The 13,111-nt window shown below is 39.8% G+C and overlaps 1 protein-coding gene across 3 annotated transcripts in view; it reads right to left on the reverse strand.

Moving 5' to 3' along the window:
- Positions 1–13,111, reverse strand: part of ryr1a (ryanodine receptor 1a (skeletal)) — a 48,465-nt gene that overhangs the window by 2,289 nt on the left and 33,065 nt on the right. Inside the window, exons 76-99 of one of the 3 annotated variants that reach the window (XM_044041668.1) lie at positions 12,972–13,106; positions 12,751–12,863; positions 12,565–12,661; positions 12,372–12,481; positions 12,241–12,292; positions 12,048–12,140; positions 9,477–9,576; positions 9,315–9,394; positions 9,148–9,224; positions 8,993–9,066; positions 8,125–8,142; positions 7,204–7,284; positions 7,031–7,119; positions 6,393–6,521; positions 6,214–6,318; positions 4,312–4,317; positions 3,015–3,096; positions 1,599–2,920; positions 1,398–1,480; positions 984–1,125; positions 811–897; positions 443–715; positions 178–308; positions 55–97 (exon numbers count right to left, since the gene is read on the reverse strand). In XM_044041668.1, the coding sequence (XP_043897603.1) occupies positions 55–97; positions 178–308; positions 443–715; positions 811–897; positions 984–1,125; positions 1,398–1,480; positions 1,599–2,920; positions 3,015–3,096; positions 4,312–4,317; positions 6,214–6,318; positions 6,393–6,521; positions 7,031–7,119; positions 7,204–7,284; positions 8,125–8,142; positions 8,993–9,066; positions 9,148–9,224; positions 9,315–9,394; positions 9,477–9,576; positions 12,048–12,140; positions 12,241–12,292; positions 12,372–12,481; positions 12,565–12,661; positions 12,751–12,863; positions 12,972–13,106 (3,522 nt within the window). The remainder of the gene's footprint in view (positions 1–54; positions 98–177; positions 309–442; positions 716–810; positions 898–983; positions 1,126–1,397; positions 1,481–1,598; positions 2,921–3,014; positions 3,097–4,311; positions 4,318–6,213; positions 6,319–6,392; positions 6,522–7,030; positions 7,120–7,203; positions 7,285–8,124; positions 8,143–8,992; positions 9,067–9,147; positions 9,225–9,314; positions 9,395–9,476; positions 9,577–12,047; positions 12,141–12,240; positions 12,293–12,371; positions 12,482–12,564; positions 12,662–12,750; positions 12,864–12,971; positions 13,107–13,111) is intronic. The other 2 variants (XM_044041670.1, XM_044041669.1) reach the window with 2 other exon arrangements.

The raw sequence follows: 13,111 nt of genomic DNA on the forward strand, positions 1-13,111 counted from the left end.
TAATAATATTACACCGGGGTTATTTTAAAAGCCTTTAAATCAAACGCAACTCACCTTTCGTTTGACAAATTTATCCCAATAGTTGTTCGGGAAAGAGCTGCGAGAAAAAGAGAGAAACTGCGTGAATGAAATGAAGACAGAGAAGCTTTTTAGTTCTAGACTCCTTGTTCCACGTACGGTGTGTTAAGAACCAGTCGATCCCACTGGCCTTTAATGTCGTCGTCCTCAGGCTGCTCACTGATGTACAGGCCGTCAAACTCCAACTTTCTCGCAAGCTCTTTCTCCCGTTTAAAGATCACAAGTGGAATCTGAGAAAATAATCACAAGCGATGAAGATTTGCTATAATGTTGAACAGCGTTTACTTTTATGTAAAATGCTTCCACATTGACACTCAGAAACATGTCAAGGCCATTTTTCTGGTTTCTCTTTCCACTTTTATACCTTGAGACAGTTGTAGCCGATGATGCAGATGAAGGAGATGACAGTGTGCAGGATGGCAATAAAGGCCAACGTGGGTTGCATGTAGCCTGTGCTCTCCTCTAAATAGAAATAAATTGGCACGTCTTCATCATCCTCATCTCCACCTTCATCCATTCCAGATCCCTCAAATTCTTCTCCTGAACCTTCAAACAACCCAGAGCCTTCAAACAGCCCACTTCCCTCCGACAATCCGGATCCTTCCAGTTCCTCAGAATCAGGTGGAGTCTCAGACACCTGAAGAGAAAATAACAAAGTACAGTAGAACATCTGACAGCTCACATAAAGACATAAAGAAATACAAACGTATAACTTCATGATTCAAATGTCACCTTGTAGAACAGCAGAATGAAGTTCAGGGCAAACGCAAGGAAGAGAGCCAAAAACCTCAGGTTGTAGAAATTTCTGGACAGGTAGTTCTGTGAAGCACAAACGAATATGAATGAAGAGTGACAGTGACATGATTCTCTGAAAACATTTAGGAAACACATGGAAGGTGTGTCACCATAAATTTATTTCTTTGTGTTTCCAGCTCGGTCCAGATCTGAAAACCTCCTTCTTTTTTCAGCTTCTTCTCTTTTTTTGTTGCAGATTTCTTTGGCTCCATTTTCTCTTTGCTCTGTGATTCTTTCTCTGCACTTTCAACACTGAAAACCAAACCAGGATATTTTCTTTAGCCCTTTGTTCTTCCAAAGCTGACACTACCACACATCTTTGAATTAAGATTTCACTATGTCGGTCTTCTCCACATCCACCACAGAGATGCCAACATCTTGATATATGTATATATATATATATATATATATATATATATATATATATGTATATATATGTGTGTATGTGTGTGTGTGTGTGTACATCACACCATCCCAAACAGTCCGGAAAAATCAGTTATCTATGAAATCAGCTCATTTCTTACTCTGCCTTTTCTGGTTCTGGAGGAGGCTCCTCTACAGGAACAGGTTCAGGAGGTTTCTGGCTAGAAGCGGTTTCTTCTGGTGGCTGCAGAAAACAAAAACACACACAACCAAAATATATGCTTTTCTTTTCTCTTTGGATTATTTTAGGGATATGTCAATAGCTACAAATATGTACATTTAAATGGCTCAAACTAACTCACCGTTTTTCTCTTAGTTATGGGGGTTCCTTCAGGAGTTGGAGGTTCAACAGGTGCCTCTACACCCATGTCTCCAAGTCCACCTGGAGCATCGATGCCAAATATCCTCCCACCTTCTTTTTCCTGGGTGTCCTCCTCCTCCTCCTCTCCACTCCCAGTCTCTCCAGTGTCAGTTATTCCTCCAGTGTCCTGCTCTTCTCCTGTCCTTGGCTCCCCTGGTCCATCTCCATGCACATCATCCTGCGTGGGGTCTGGCATGCTTGCTAAAATCTCAGTCACAGTGATATTTTTTGCTCCCTCCACTAAACCACCTCCAAACAAAGTTTGCCAGATGATCATAAAGAAGCCCTTGCATATGTTGTAAATGAAGTGTAGTATGCTCATGAGGATGGTCCAGAAGAAAGTGGACAGAGCCACTATTATCTCCTTGAAGGTCATCTTTCTCACTCTGCGATATTGTCTGCGAAGGTTACGGAAGGTGAAAATGCTGAAGAAGCTCAGCAGACTGTTTATGAAGTCTGCAAAAGCAGAGCTTGATTCAGGCTGTCCTTCCTCCCCATTAATATCCTCATCGCCTCCTCCATTGGCTCCCCCTGCTGGCACTGCCTCACCTCCACCTTCATCTCCTTCATCATCTTCCTCTCCCTTCTCCTCTTCTTCCTGCTCCGAAATCTGAGAAGCTATATTCATCTCAAAGATGGTGTCCTCACAGAAGTTGACAAACATCTCCATCTTCTCTGATTCACCGCCTTCATTAACAACATCAAAGATAAACTGGCGTTTGGACTCTCTGACCTGAGGCATCTCCCACTGTCTGCGGTTCACTTCACTGATTTCAAAGTAAATGCGCTCAATCTTTCTGCTGGCACCCATGATCTCAATACGGCCCAGGAACGGACGGAAGTAGTTGAGCACACTCTCTGCTTGTCCCAGGAAATTCTTGAGCCTGGTGTCATGGGGGACATGCTCAGACAGGTTGGTCAACAACACTGCAATATTGAAGCCGATGTCTTTTGCAGGTTCCTGGAACCGACTGGCAAACTCCTCATAGTTGATCATGTCGTTCTCGTCTGCCTCTGAGCAGGACAGAAGAAACTGGATCTCAGATGGGGAGTACTGTTTCTGACTGTCCATAGACTTCTGGAAGTCCTTCTTGGAGATCAGTCCTCGAGGGTCAGTGACATAATCACGGAATGCGTCCGAAGCCACGATGTCTTTCAGTTTGAGGAACATGTCAAAGAACTTGAGGATCATCTCTACGTTGCTGGACGACTCTACCAACATGTCTACCATCTGCCGAGCAATAGTACCATTGACCACGTTTCCTGAATAATACAGAGTGACATTCAAACAAGGTTTGAACAAGACGAGATAAGAAGAGATGGTTGAACAAGAAACAACAGATAAAATGCCTTTTACCCTCCAACAACGAGAGCAACATAACAACCATGTCTTTCTGCAGATCAAGAAGCTCCTTCAGCAAACCAATCTGGCTGGAGTCCTGTGATCATAAAAAGACGCAGAAATCTTACAGGAATAACAACATCACATAGATTTATAGAGATGCCATAGTCATTGGTGAAGTTAAGTGAAAACACAAGTGTGTCACAAGTTATCACACAACATATTATTCACAAAGTAGAAAAAAGAGGTTAATTAACAAACAGATCATTTGTCAAAACTTTGAAATGATACAAGAAAACATGAATGTAAAACAAATCTTTAACATACAAATTCACACAAATTCAGGTTTAATCCATGTTAGTTCTTCTTGTCTGAATACACACTGAATAAATACAATACAGTGAGTATTGGTTCTTTTGTGAACATACATCTTAGCATTTCAAATGTTCATATATTCTAAAATAAGCTGTACAAGACAAATAGTTATATGTTTATGTGTGTTATATTAGTGTGTATGTTTTCGCCAAAGCAACAAAGACACAAAGCAACGCACCACACATGGACAGCATACTCCTTCAGGTTAATTATTAATGAAAGAAAATGGCAACTGAGTCATAACCTTTGATGAATGTGTGTTACAACACCACATTATCTCATATTAAAGTGTATATTCCAGCAGTGGAGGTTAAAGGTCAGCCCTCCCTCACAGGCTGTTTTGACGTCACCTGCTCATCTGCTATGAATTAGAACATCATCATGTAATAATTAAATTAAATTAAGTTAAACGAGCGCAGTTTGTGAAAAGTTGAAATACAGTCTAAATGTCATTATAAGCCTGCTGTATACAAATGATTTTTTTCTCAGCATATTATGGGCTGGTTCTGACAGTTTGGTGGTACATTGACTCTGTTGCGAAACCAAGCTGTTAAATCCATAGCGTTTCTAAGCACTGCACATAAGGTTAGTGGTTCAGCGTCTCTTTATTCTATTATGCCTGAAACAGACTGATACTAAAAGCCTGAGCTGCCAGATTCACTTGCTCCTTTGCATCTTCTGCCCTCTGCTGGACAAATTGTAAGCAGTGTCACTTGATTTGAATGTAGCAGGGGAAATCATATCAGTATTCATGAAGTTACCACATACATGTATGATTTATCTGTCGATGTATTCATTTAAGTAACTATATAAACAAAGAGAAATGTCATGTTGAAAAGCAGGTGGGTATAAAACAACCCGATAAGGGAAAGCAACTATGAAGAACAAACTAGTAAACACAATATCACAACAATAGATAAATAAAATGGATACATACTTTACCCTGCATTGACCATGTGGAAGACAGTTTAAATAATGAATAAATTATTCAGTTGTTACACAATTAAATTACATCATTACAACATTTTCAAAGACTAATGTATTGAAGTAAAACAGTACGGTATAGATTGACACAGTAAGGGCCTCGTTTTAACCACACAAACACAGGGACTGGCACGACGTGGAACACAGTCACAGCCAGTTCATGTGTTTGGGGATTTCACTGGTGCACCATGTCATTCACATCATATGATTAAAACAGAACAGCCCAAAATTGGTAAGAGTAACAGGTCAAAAAGGGCAGCGCATGGGAAAGTAATTTTGTGTTAAGTGCATCACTGGTTAGTGTTTGCTGAGCTGGGGGGCTTATAGACGTGTGTGTGTGTGTGTGTGTGTGTGTGGCTCGGCTTTTAATCTATACACATATGATTAAAAGGTTATACATGCAAACACTTAACTAATAATAAGAGTCTGTCATCAGTGAGGATGACTGCACTGTATAGTGGAAAAGTCATGTGATTTCTTTCAAAGTATTTCCACCTTATATTTGTAGCATTAAAGCTCCAGTGTGTAACCTTTATTGTTGCTGTTTATCTTATTAGAAACGATGGAACACTCTTCGTTTGCTGCGTAGACCTGACTGAGGGAGTGTTTGTGTGTATACATCAGCAGCGAACAGAAGCATTTATTCTGTCGACACCTGCTCGTTCTTTGTGTTTTCCTGTTTGCAACCTTGCTTTACTTCTGCAACGCTGCTGTTGTCTCCATCTGTTCTGACTTCAGCTATAATCACTTCCTGTGTGCAACACTGCAATGTTGCTAGGTGAAAGAGTCTTAATTCTCATTGTATAAAGTGAATTAAATGATGACATTTGTTAATCATTTAAAGGTTACGCACCTCAGTTTTAAAGCTGTGATTCCACAGTCAGCCAAGTTCATTTGTTCAACAGTTCTATGACCTTGAATTACATTTAATCTTTGAATAATATGAATAGAAGTGTTTTTTCCTTCTTCTTCACAGGTGTCACTGATAACATTAATGATGGCTCCGTTCAGTTCCAGTGACTCACTGAGGCCTGACAGTGACACAGTGAGCTGCCATGCACAATACCACAACCCTGAAACTGAAGCAGCTGCACAGGATTCCATCATTATCAACTTTATCTTTTACACCTGTGACACATGAGAAGTTGTTCTGTGAACAAGGCGGCCATTCAGGGAGAATGTGAACATGCAGAATCACTTTGAGGACAGGTACAGGTGGAAATACTCTGCTTATCGAAATCCAAAGTAACTATACAAATGTATAATAAAGCATACTATATGCAGTGTTGTGTATCCTGGATACTATCAGGACTGTGAAAGCTTACTGAGATCATGTATGTGTCCACTGAAATGAACAAAATGAACAAAATGACAAATGATATTTGTCTTGACTGGTACAACTTAATGACCATGTTTTTAAACAAAACTGTATATGATAATGAAGTTATAACTTGCTGATGTTTGGTTTTACAAACTTGAGCTGACATAATGCATAATAAGCTCTATGTTGACCCTAACCTATGACACACCAGTATATTTATCTTCCTCATTGTTATTTTATATACTGTGCTGTATATTTAACTAAGAGTTTACTGTTGACTTTTCTATCCTTTATTGTACCTCTTGTAAGCTGCTGGAAATCTCATTTCCCTGAGGGAGTCATCCCAACGGATCAATAAAGTTGAGTCTAAGTCTAAGTCGACTTCAATTTGAAATTGTCTCACAGATTGATTCTTCAGATTTGAGGTCAGGGAGCTGAGTCCATGTCACGTTACACAGTTTGAGTTCTTATTATTTTACATGTTTCCAGCTAATAACTGTTCTAGTGAGAAGAAATGAATTGGTTTGTGTGTACCTGTGCCAGCTTCATCATCATGTGGGCAAAGACATGAAGGAATCCGACGATAGCATCCCACAGCCTGCTGTGTGCCAGAGACTGCTGGTTACCAGTACACGGGCCCTAAAGCCAGGAACTGTGTGTTACAAGTACAGACAGAGCAACACAACACAAGCATTTCATGGTTCAAATGTTACCTGAATGTATTCAGTTAGACTGTTGAAAATCTGTTTTGCAACTGTCATAGCTTTGGAGAAATTCTTTTTGCCCGGATCATCGATGACATCCTTTCCAGAGTAATACCAGTAGAAATCACTGATGGACTCCTTGATTTGGAAAATTAAAGACAAGCTTATTGATGTACTACAACACTGCTTATTTTATAAAACAAAGCTGCAGCTGTGTCAGAAATGCCTCACGTTACAAACCCTACCCCTCTCAAAACATCTCCACTGGAGCAGAAGCAAAACGTGGCTCTGCTTTGCCTTTTAAATGTTAGGTGGACAAGTGAAATCAGAGAGGAATTCAGAGACAGGTGGACAGTTTTTTTATCTAACAGCCCATGAGAGGAGGGGAAAATGCTAGTCTAGTATTTAGAAATAAGATTGCAGTACCTGATTTAAACGCTAATGGCTGCATTTTTATTATTATCATTATTATTATTGTTTATTATTATAAACAATAATAACAATAGATTTTTTTGTAGCGCACTTCACATTCGAACAACAAATCTCAAAGTGCTACAGAGTAAAAACAAGATAATAAAAGAAATTAAAAAAATTAGCTGTATGCTTTTACATACTTTACATACTATAATATTCTCTATAAGCAGTACCTGGAGTCGGAGGAGATAATCTACAGTACAGATGATGACGTTGATGGTCGTTGTGCTGCCGGTCTGTGTCCGCAAATAGTTCTGAAAATCTGCAGAAAAAAACACACATCCCTTTTGAAAAGAAGTCCACTTGTGTTTGTTTGCATTTGGTTTGAAACACGACTTCTTCTCACCGTTATTGTGACCTTCACAAAGCAGCTGTAAGAAACGGAAGAGGTCACAGGTGAACTCGTCATCCGCCATCACTTTCTCATCTAAAAAACATGAAAAGAAATCAAATGAATGGAAGTTTTAATCTGCATTCTGGCAACACCTCAGTCATCACAAGGGTCAAAATGTATTCCTCAACTTACCATCATCTTTCAGTGCAACTGTATTTGTTTCACTATCATACGTCAGTGATATAAATAATGTTAATGCTGTGGTCTGACGATGGTGTGACAAACAATCAAATGCCAAACAATATACAACAAGCATCAGCATCACATGCATACAATGAACGTACAAGAAGATGTTAACAACATGTAAATACTCAGCAGATGATAATAAAAATTAACCCACAGCAGTACTTGATCTGGTAATCTGAAGAATTACTAATCAGGTTTATTTCATATTGTTTTTATTGTAATATTCTACAAAAGGGGAAAAATGCTGCTCCATGTACAATATTACTTCATCCCAGTCCACCATGGCATTAATAAATGCACACACACACACACGCTGTTTCATGCAGCACACACACCAACTTTGCACTAGTGAAGCAAAGGTAGATGTCAGAGAGGTTGGTGCACTGTCCATCAAAATGCTGAAGGGAATCCAGTGCTGAGTGAATAAGAAGAAACTCTGTGTATGATTATCAAAGCAACAGTGAAGCTGGAGGAGCTGGAGGAGCTTGAGGAGCTGACGGTGTCAGAAAACTAATGTTGTTTTTCATGAGCAGGAAAGACCAGATTCAATTTGTCATCTTTTCTTAAATGAACATGAAATGTGAGCTATGGACACAAAAGATGGACAGAGGCATCTAATCCTCTCTTTGTTAGAAAAAGAAGGGATGGAGTGAGAGTGACAGGGAGAGAGAGACGCAGATGATTTACCCCGATCTAGGTTCAACTCTGAGGACCATGAAAGAAGGGACAAGGGAGAGGTGGCAGTGATCATGGGGAAGGGAGAGAGGATCAGTGTGTTGACAACAGTAGACGACTAAGAGATGAGGAGGGGAGATTAACAACATTCCATGGCATTTCATTCAGGCAGAATTTCAAATGAACCCTCACAATTAGATGACAAAAGATGGTAAAACACTACTGAACATACTGAGGAATAAACTAACGTATTTAAGTCAATAAAATACAAGACAAAGACAAAGATGAATTAATAGATGATCACAATGTCTTCAATGTATTTGTTAATTATTGTCATATTCACATGTTGACTGATTTCCCATGCTAATGTTGATGGGGTCGATATTTGACTGTTAAAATATGTAGAAATTACTTTTTTTATGGGTAACTACACTGTAAAAAGAGTTGTCAGCCATATCGTTACCTCCTAAAATATCATTATCACAGTCCACAAATCATGAATGAAAACACCCAGTCCTCTTTCCAACAAAATACCTGTGTTTCAATCTGATGTTCAGGTTGTTTCATTAAGACTTGACGTGTACACAGCTGCTAATCTCAGGCATAAGACAATTCCAGATAGTATGGAATTGTTTGAGGTCATCAGTACAGATGGTTATTTACACGAGTGATGATGAGTTTGACGTTGTGGTGAAATGAAACTGACTAACTAAGTTAGTGACCACGGAGTCTAGTCATAATTTCAATTTTCAATTCTGGAATTGAAATTGCATTCTTTACCTGTAGCCCATCACCAGTGGTTGTGTGTGTAAACTTTGTTAAATGATGTGACAACTATACTGTGGTGTCTTAGTCCTTAATAAAAAGTATGGAGACTTACTTGTGCCCTCCTCTGAAACCATACCAAGCCCTTCTGCCTTGTTCTGCCTCTCAAAGGCATTTAGATCCAGGACACTGTAGAAAACATCAGCTCACTTTCAGAAATGTAAACACCTAAATCACTTTTGATATTATATTGAGTGAGAGTGAACTGACCAGCATGTCTGCATCAGTGCTTGGACACTTAAAAAGAAACCCACATCTTTCTTATCTTTCAGGTACTCCAGCATTTTCTGACAAAAAGAGAGGGACCATGAATCATATTCATGGTCACTTCAAACTCAGAATAAAAGAGACTACGTGTTTGTTTTTAGAACACATACTCGCTGAACCTCACTGTTGCCGCCATTGAGGATAGAAATACCCAGTTTAAGTGTTGTAGACACCATGGGTCCAGTCTCGCCTGTAAAACAAAGTCAATAAGTTGGCAAAGATAAAACAAACAATAATAATACTACAATAATAAGCCAGAAGAGCTAGACTACCTTTGCACGCACTGATCATTTGCAGAACCATCTCTGCAGCGCCACGATTATGAAGTCTTGACTGTTGGTACAGGAGCCTTTGTTTCTCCATTTCTTTTTCCTGAGGTGGACACAGAAATGATGAGCATTCACGCCTATTTTCACATGCACTGACAAACAGGAGACTAGATAAAGCAATGTATCAGCAATTGTTAAATTGACTTTACCACCTAATTTTTTACTGATAAACTTACCTTTTTAACAGTGGCATTATGCATATTTACATTCTAACATCTTTTGATACGGTGGCCGACAGCGGCAAACACACTGTAAAGACCCAAAACACATGCAGGAGGAGAAACGAGCTGCATATTCACAAACGCTGCCGGTAAGTCCCAAAACACCAGCAAGTCCAAAAACGCTGGCAAGTCCCAAAACATTTGCGTTTGCCCCTCTCGGCCGACAGAAACGCCGACAAAAACGGAAGCGCTCGGGTCGGTGGGAGCTCTTGTTTTCATGCAGCTATACGACAAGCTGTTACGATGCTCAGGGACTACTTAATTGTTACTTTATTAAAAGACCTTTATTAAGAGGTTATCCGACTGTGGTCAAGCTATCCGACACTCGTTTCTCTGCAGTCAAACTACCTGACGCTGAATTTTAACGCCTGAATTACTAAGGGATTTACAGTAAAAAGCCTGCAGTCAAGCTGATTTTTAAGGACATCGACGTCCGTGTTTTCAAAATAAAACCCTCAGATCACCGTATCTATGCGTTTGAAAGCACACCTCCTCGCAGCTATGTGTCAGAGACCTATTAATCGGACATAAGCATCTGCACAAAGTACTGTATACATTGATATCTGATAGTGTACTGTAAACCAGTTGTACTGTAAAATGTTTAAAAAAAATTCTAATTAAAAGTCAGATTCACTCTCTTAATAAGAAATTATTATCAACTTTGAGATATAATAAAAGCATACTTTTATTCAACCAGAGCGAACTACTGCCGAATTGAAAGACTGATCATCAAAACTGCAGGGCTATAGGAGGATAACCTCTTAATAAAGGCCTTTAATAAACACAAATGTTTTGGGACTTGCTGGTATTTTGGGACTTGCTGGTGTTTTGGGACTTGCCCGTGTTTTTAATTTCCTGGCGTTTGTGAATATGCAGCCCGTTTCTCCTCCTGCATGTGTTCTGGGTAGTATTTTTTTTGGGCGCATTTGCCCGTATTTTGATACATTTTGTGTATTATCTATTAATACAAGTAATTTCATTGTGGGTTGTTACTGTCCATTTAAAGCAATAACTTTATTAGTCACAGAGTTGCTACATTACTTCTTCACGTTTGCTGTCTGGAGCAAGCGTAAGACTACAGGAAACAGCCCAACTAGCACAGCCTTTTAGCCAGAGCTCACAAAAGTGTTGTAAATGCAGTGGCCCTGCAGATAAGACACTTTATCTGAGATATTTCAGTGGCATTTCATAGTGGCACAAAATATGAATTGATATTAAAAACAACTCAATTAAAACATTTATTTAAACTTTACATAGTACTAAGCCAACTGCAAATGAAATGCCACTCCTCAAGAGACAAAAGCTATCAAGTGAATATCTCTAACATTCCTTTGTTCAGCCACAACACAAATCAACTTGTATGATACGACACTCTGACCCTGGACAAACAGCCACAACACCCACCCACCACCGCCGTCCCTCCCCACAGCCAACCCCCTCCCGTCCACCCGCGTATGCCTGGCCGTGTTATACCCACTATGTGTCAGGCAGTTGGACCTCAGAACTATCTAATAAAACCTTGTGATGATCTATGCTCTATATGAAGTGTATGAATGTGTAGTTTTACACTGGCTTTCACTGTAGTCTGTCAGTATGCTATGTGAGTGGGGGAAGGGGAAACATTGATCAGTTGCATTCACTTAATAAAGACTGGTGAAAGAGAGATTACATGGAATAATGGCGAGAGAGACAGAGAGAAAGACAGATAGCTGCAGAAACTGGGAGGAATGGCGTCACTCATTAACGAGGTTGTGTTCAATCCCATTTTCAAGTATTAAAAACTCTTTGAGCTACATGTTTTCACACATTGCTTGATTTTCATAACTTATCCATCAAACTGAGATGACAATTCATTAAAAAAGGTTTATTATTATTATTATTAAATTGATTATTATAATTAGTATTATTTATGTTATTTTTACAGTAATTAGATTTAATCTTAGTAGACCCAATCCAGATTCATGCAATGCAGACCAACTGGTCCTTTGGACCAACAGTCCAAAAAATCTAATTGCTTCTCAAATTTAGAGTAAATACACTTTTGTTTTGAGGCCATTGTTTTGGGTAGTAACTGCATCTAGATTGGATCTTTGTTTGTTTTAAAAACAATAAATGAAGCATACAACATACAAACAGAAGAGACAGAGTTCTGACAGAACAGAGGAAATGAGACAACAAAAACAACGGGAGAGAGATGTGGGTGTGAAATAATGTTCTGATGATGAGGTCACTCAATGCGTCGAGAGCTACCGCTCCAGTGTGTTCCTGGTCCCTAACCCTGGCCGCCCATTACCAGTTCTGACTGTCGCACCTCAAAGGACATCTCATCCTCAGTATTTTCCACCATTTCCTCTCCTCCTTCTTCTTCCTCACCAATATGACAACTCTAAACAGAGAGAGAGAGAGAGAGAGAAAACAAAACAATCAGCATTTTTATGTATAAGTCAAAACTCACCTGATAACCAAAACCTGCCACATTGACTCACCTTTGCCATAATATCGGCATAAGCCATATAAAGATGATCTGTGTCCAGTTTACTGCAATGGGGACACAAATTAATGAAGTGACACGTAATGAAGTGGGAATGTTTACAGCTCAAGTGAGGTCGTGTCCAACCTCTTCTCTGTAAGAGCAGTGCGACTGAAATGCAGAATAAGCTGGTGGAGTGGATCTGGCTTTGTTTCTCTCTCCTCCTCTTCATCTCCTTCCTCTTGCTCCATTGCTTTCTGGAACACACCAGGAGGGGAAAGGTGAGTCATGGCAGGGAAAAGAACAAATCTCAACTAAAGAGATGTGAGGTGCCACTCACAGATAAGTCATCTATCATCCTGTCTTCAAATGAGTAACCCTCAGTGTGAACCCAGTTGCGTTTGTATCCCTCAAGGAACATATTTGAAGCTCTGTGCCTGCAATGCAAAAACAAAACACACAAAACAAACACTTTATTCATCATTTCACAGGTATTATGTGAACATCATATCAAGTGCATTCTTACCTAGGAATGTTGTAGAGCGGGGTCATTCTGAAGCAAGCCACCACAGCTCTGCGTCGCTGCTTGGACAACAGTTTGTGCCACACCATCTTCTTGGATTTAAACGGGTGCTCCGTCTATAAGGAGAGCCAATAATACAAACAAACAAAAGAAAAGGCAAAGCAAATGACAGAAGCATGGCTCACGCTCTCTGCTGCTCACAGTTACTGACAGGATCTACTCACCACTTCCAGGTGGTAGAGGACAGCAGACACCTCCTGCACTCTCTTGACAACTTTCACAGGAGCATCAGCATCTTCAGCTTTGCCTGCCATCTCCTTGTACAGGGCCATCTGCCAGCGCATGGATGGATTGTCCACCTTTC

The sequence above is a fragment of the Solea senegalensis genome, linkage group LG13 (assembly GCF_019176455.1).
Source record: "Solea senegalensis isolate Sse05_10M linkage group LG13, IFAPA_SoseM_1, whole genome shotgun sequence".
Lineage (NCBI taxonomy): Eukaryota > Metazoa > Chordata > Actinopteri > Pleuronectiformes > Soleidae > Solea > Solea senegalensis.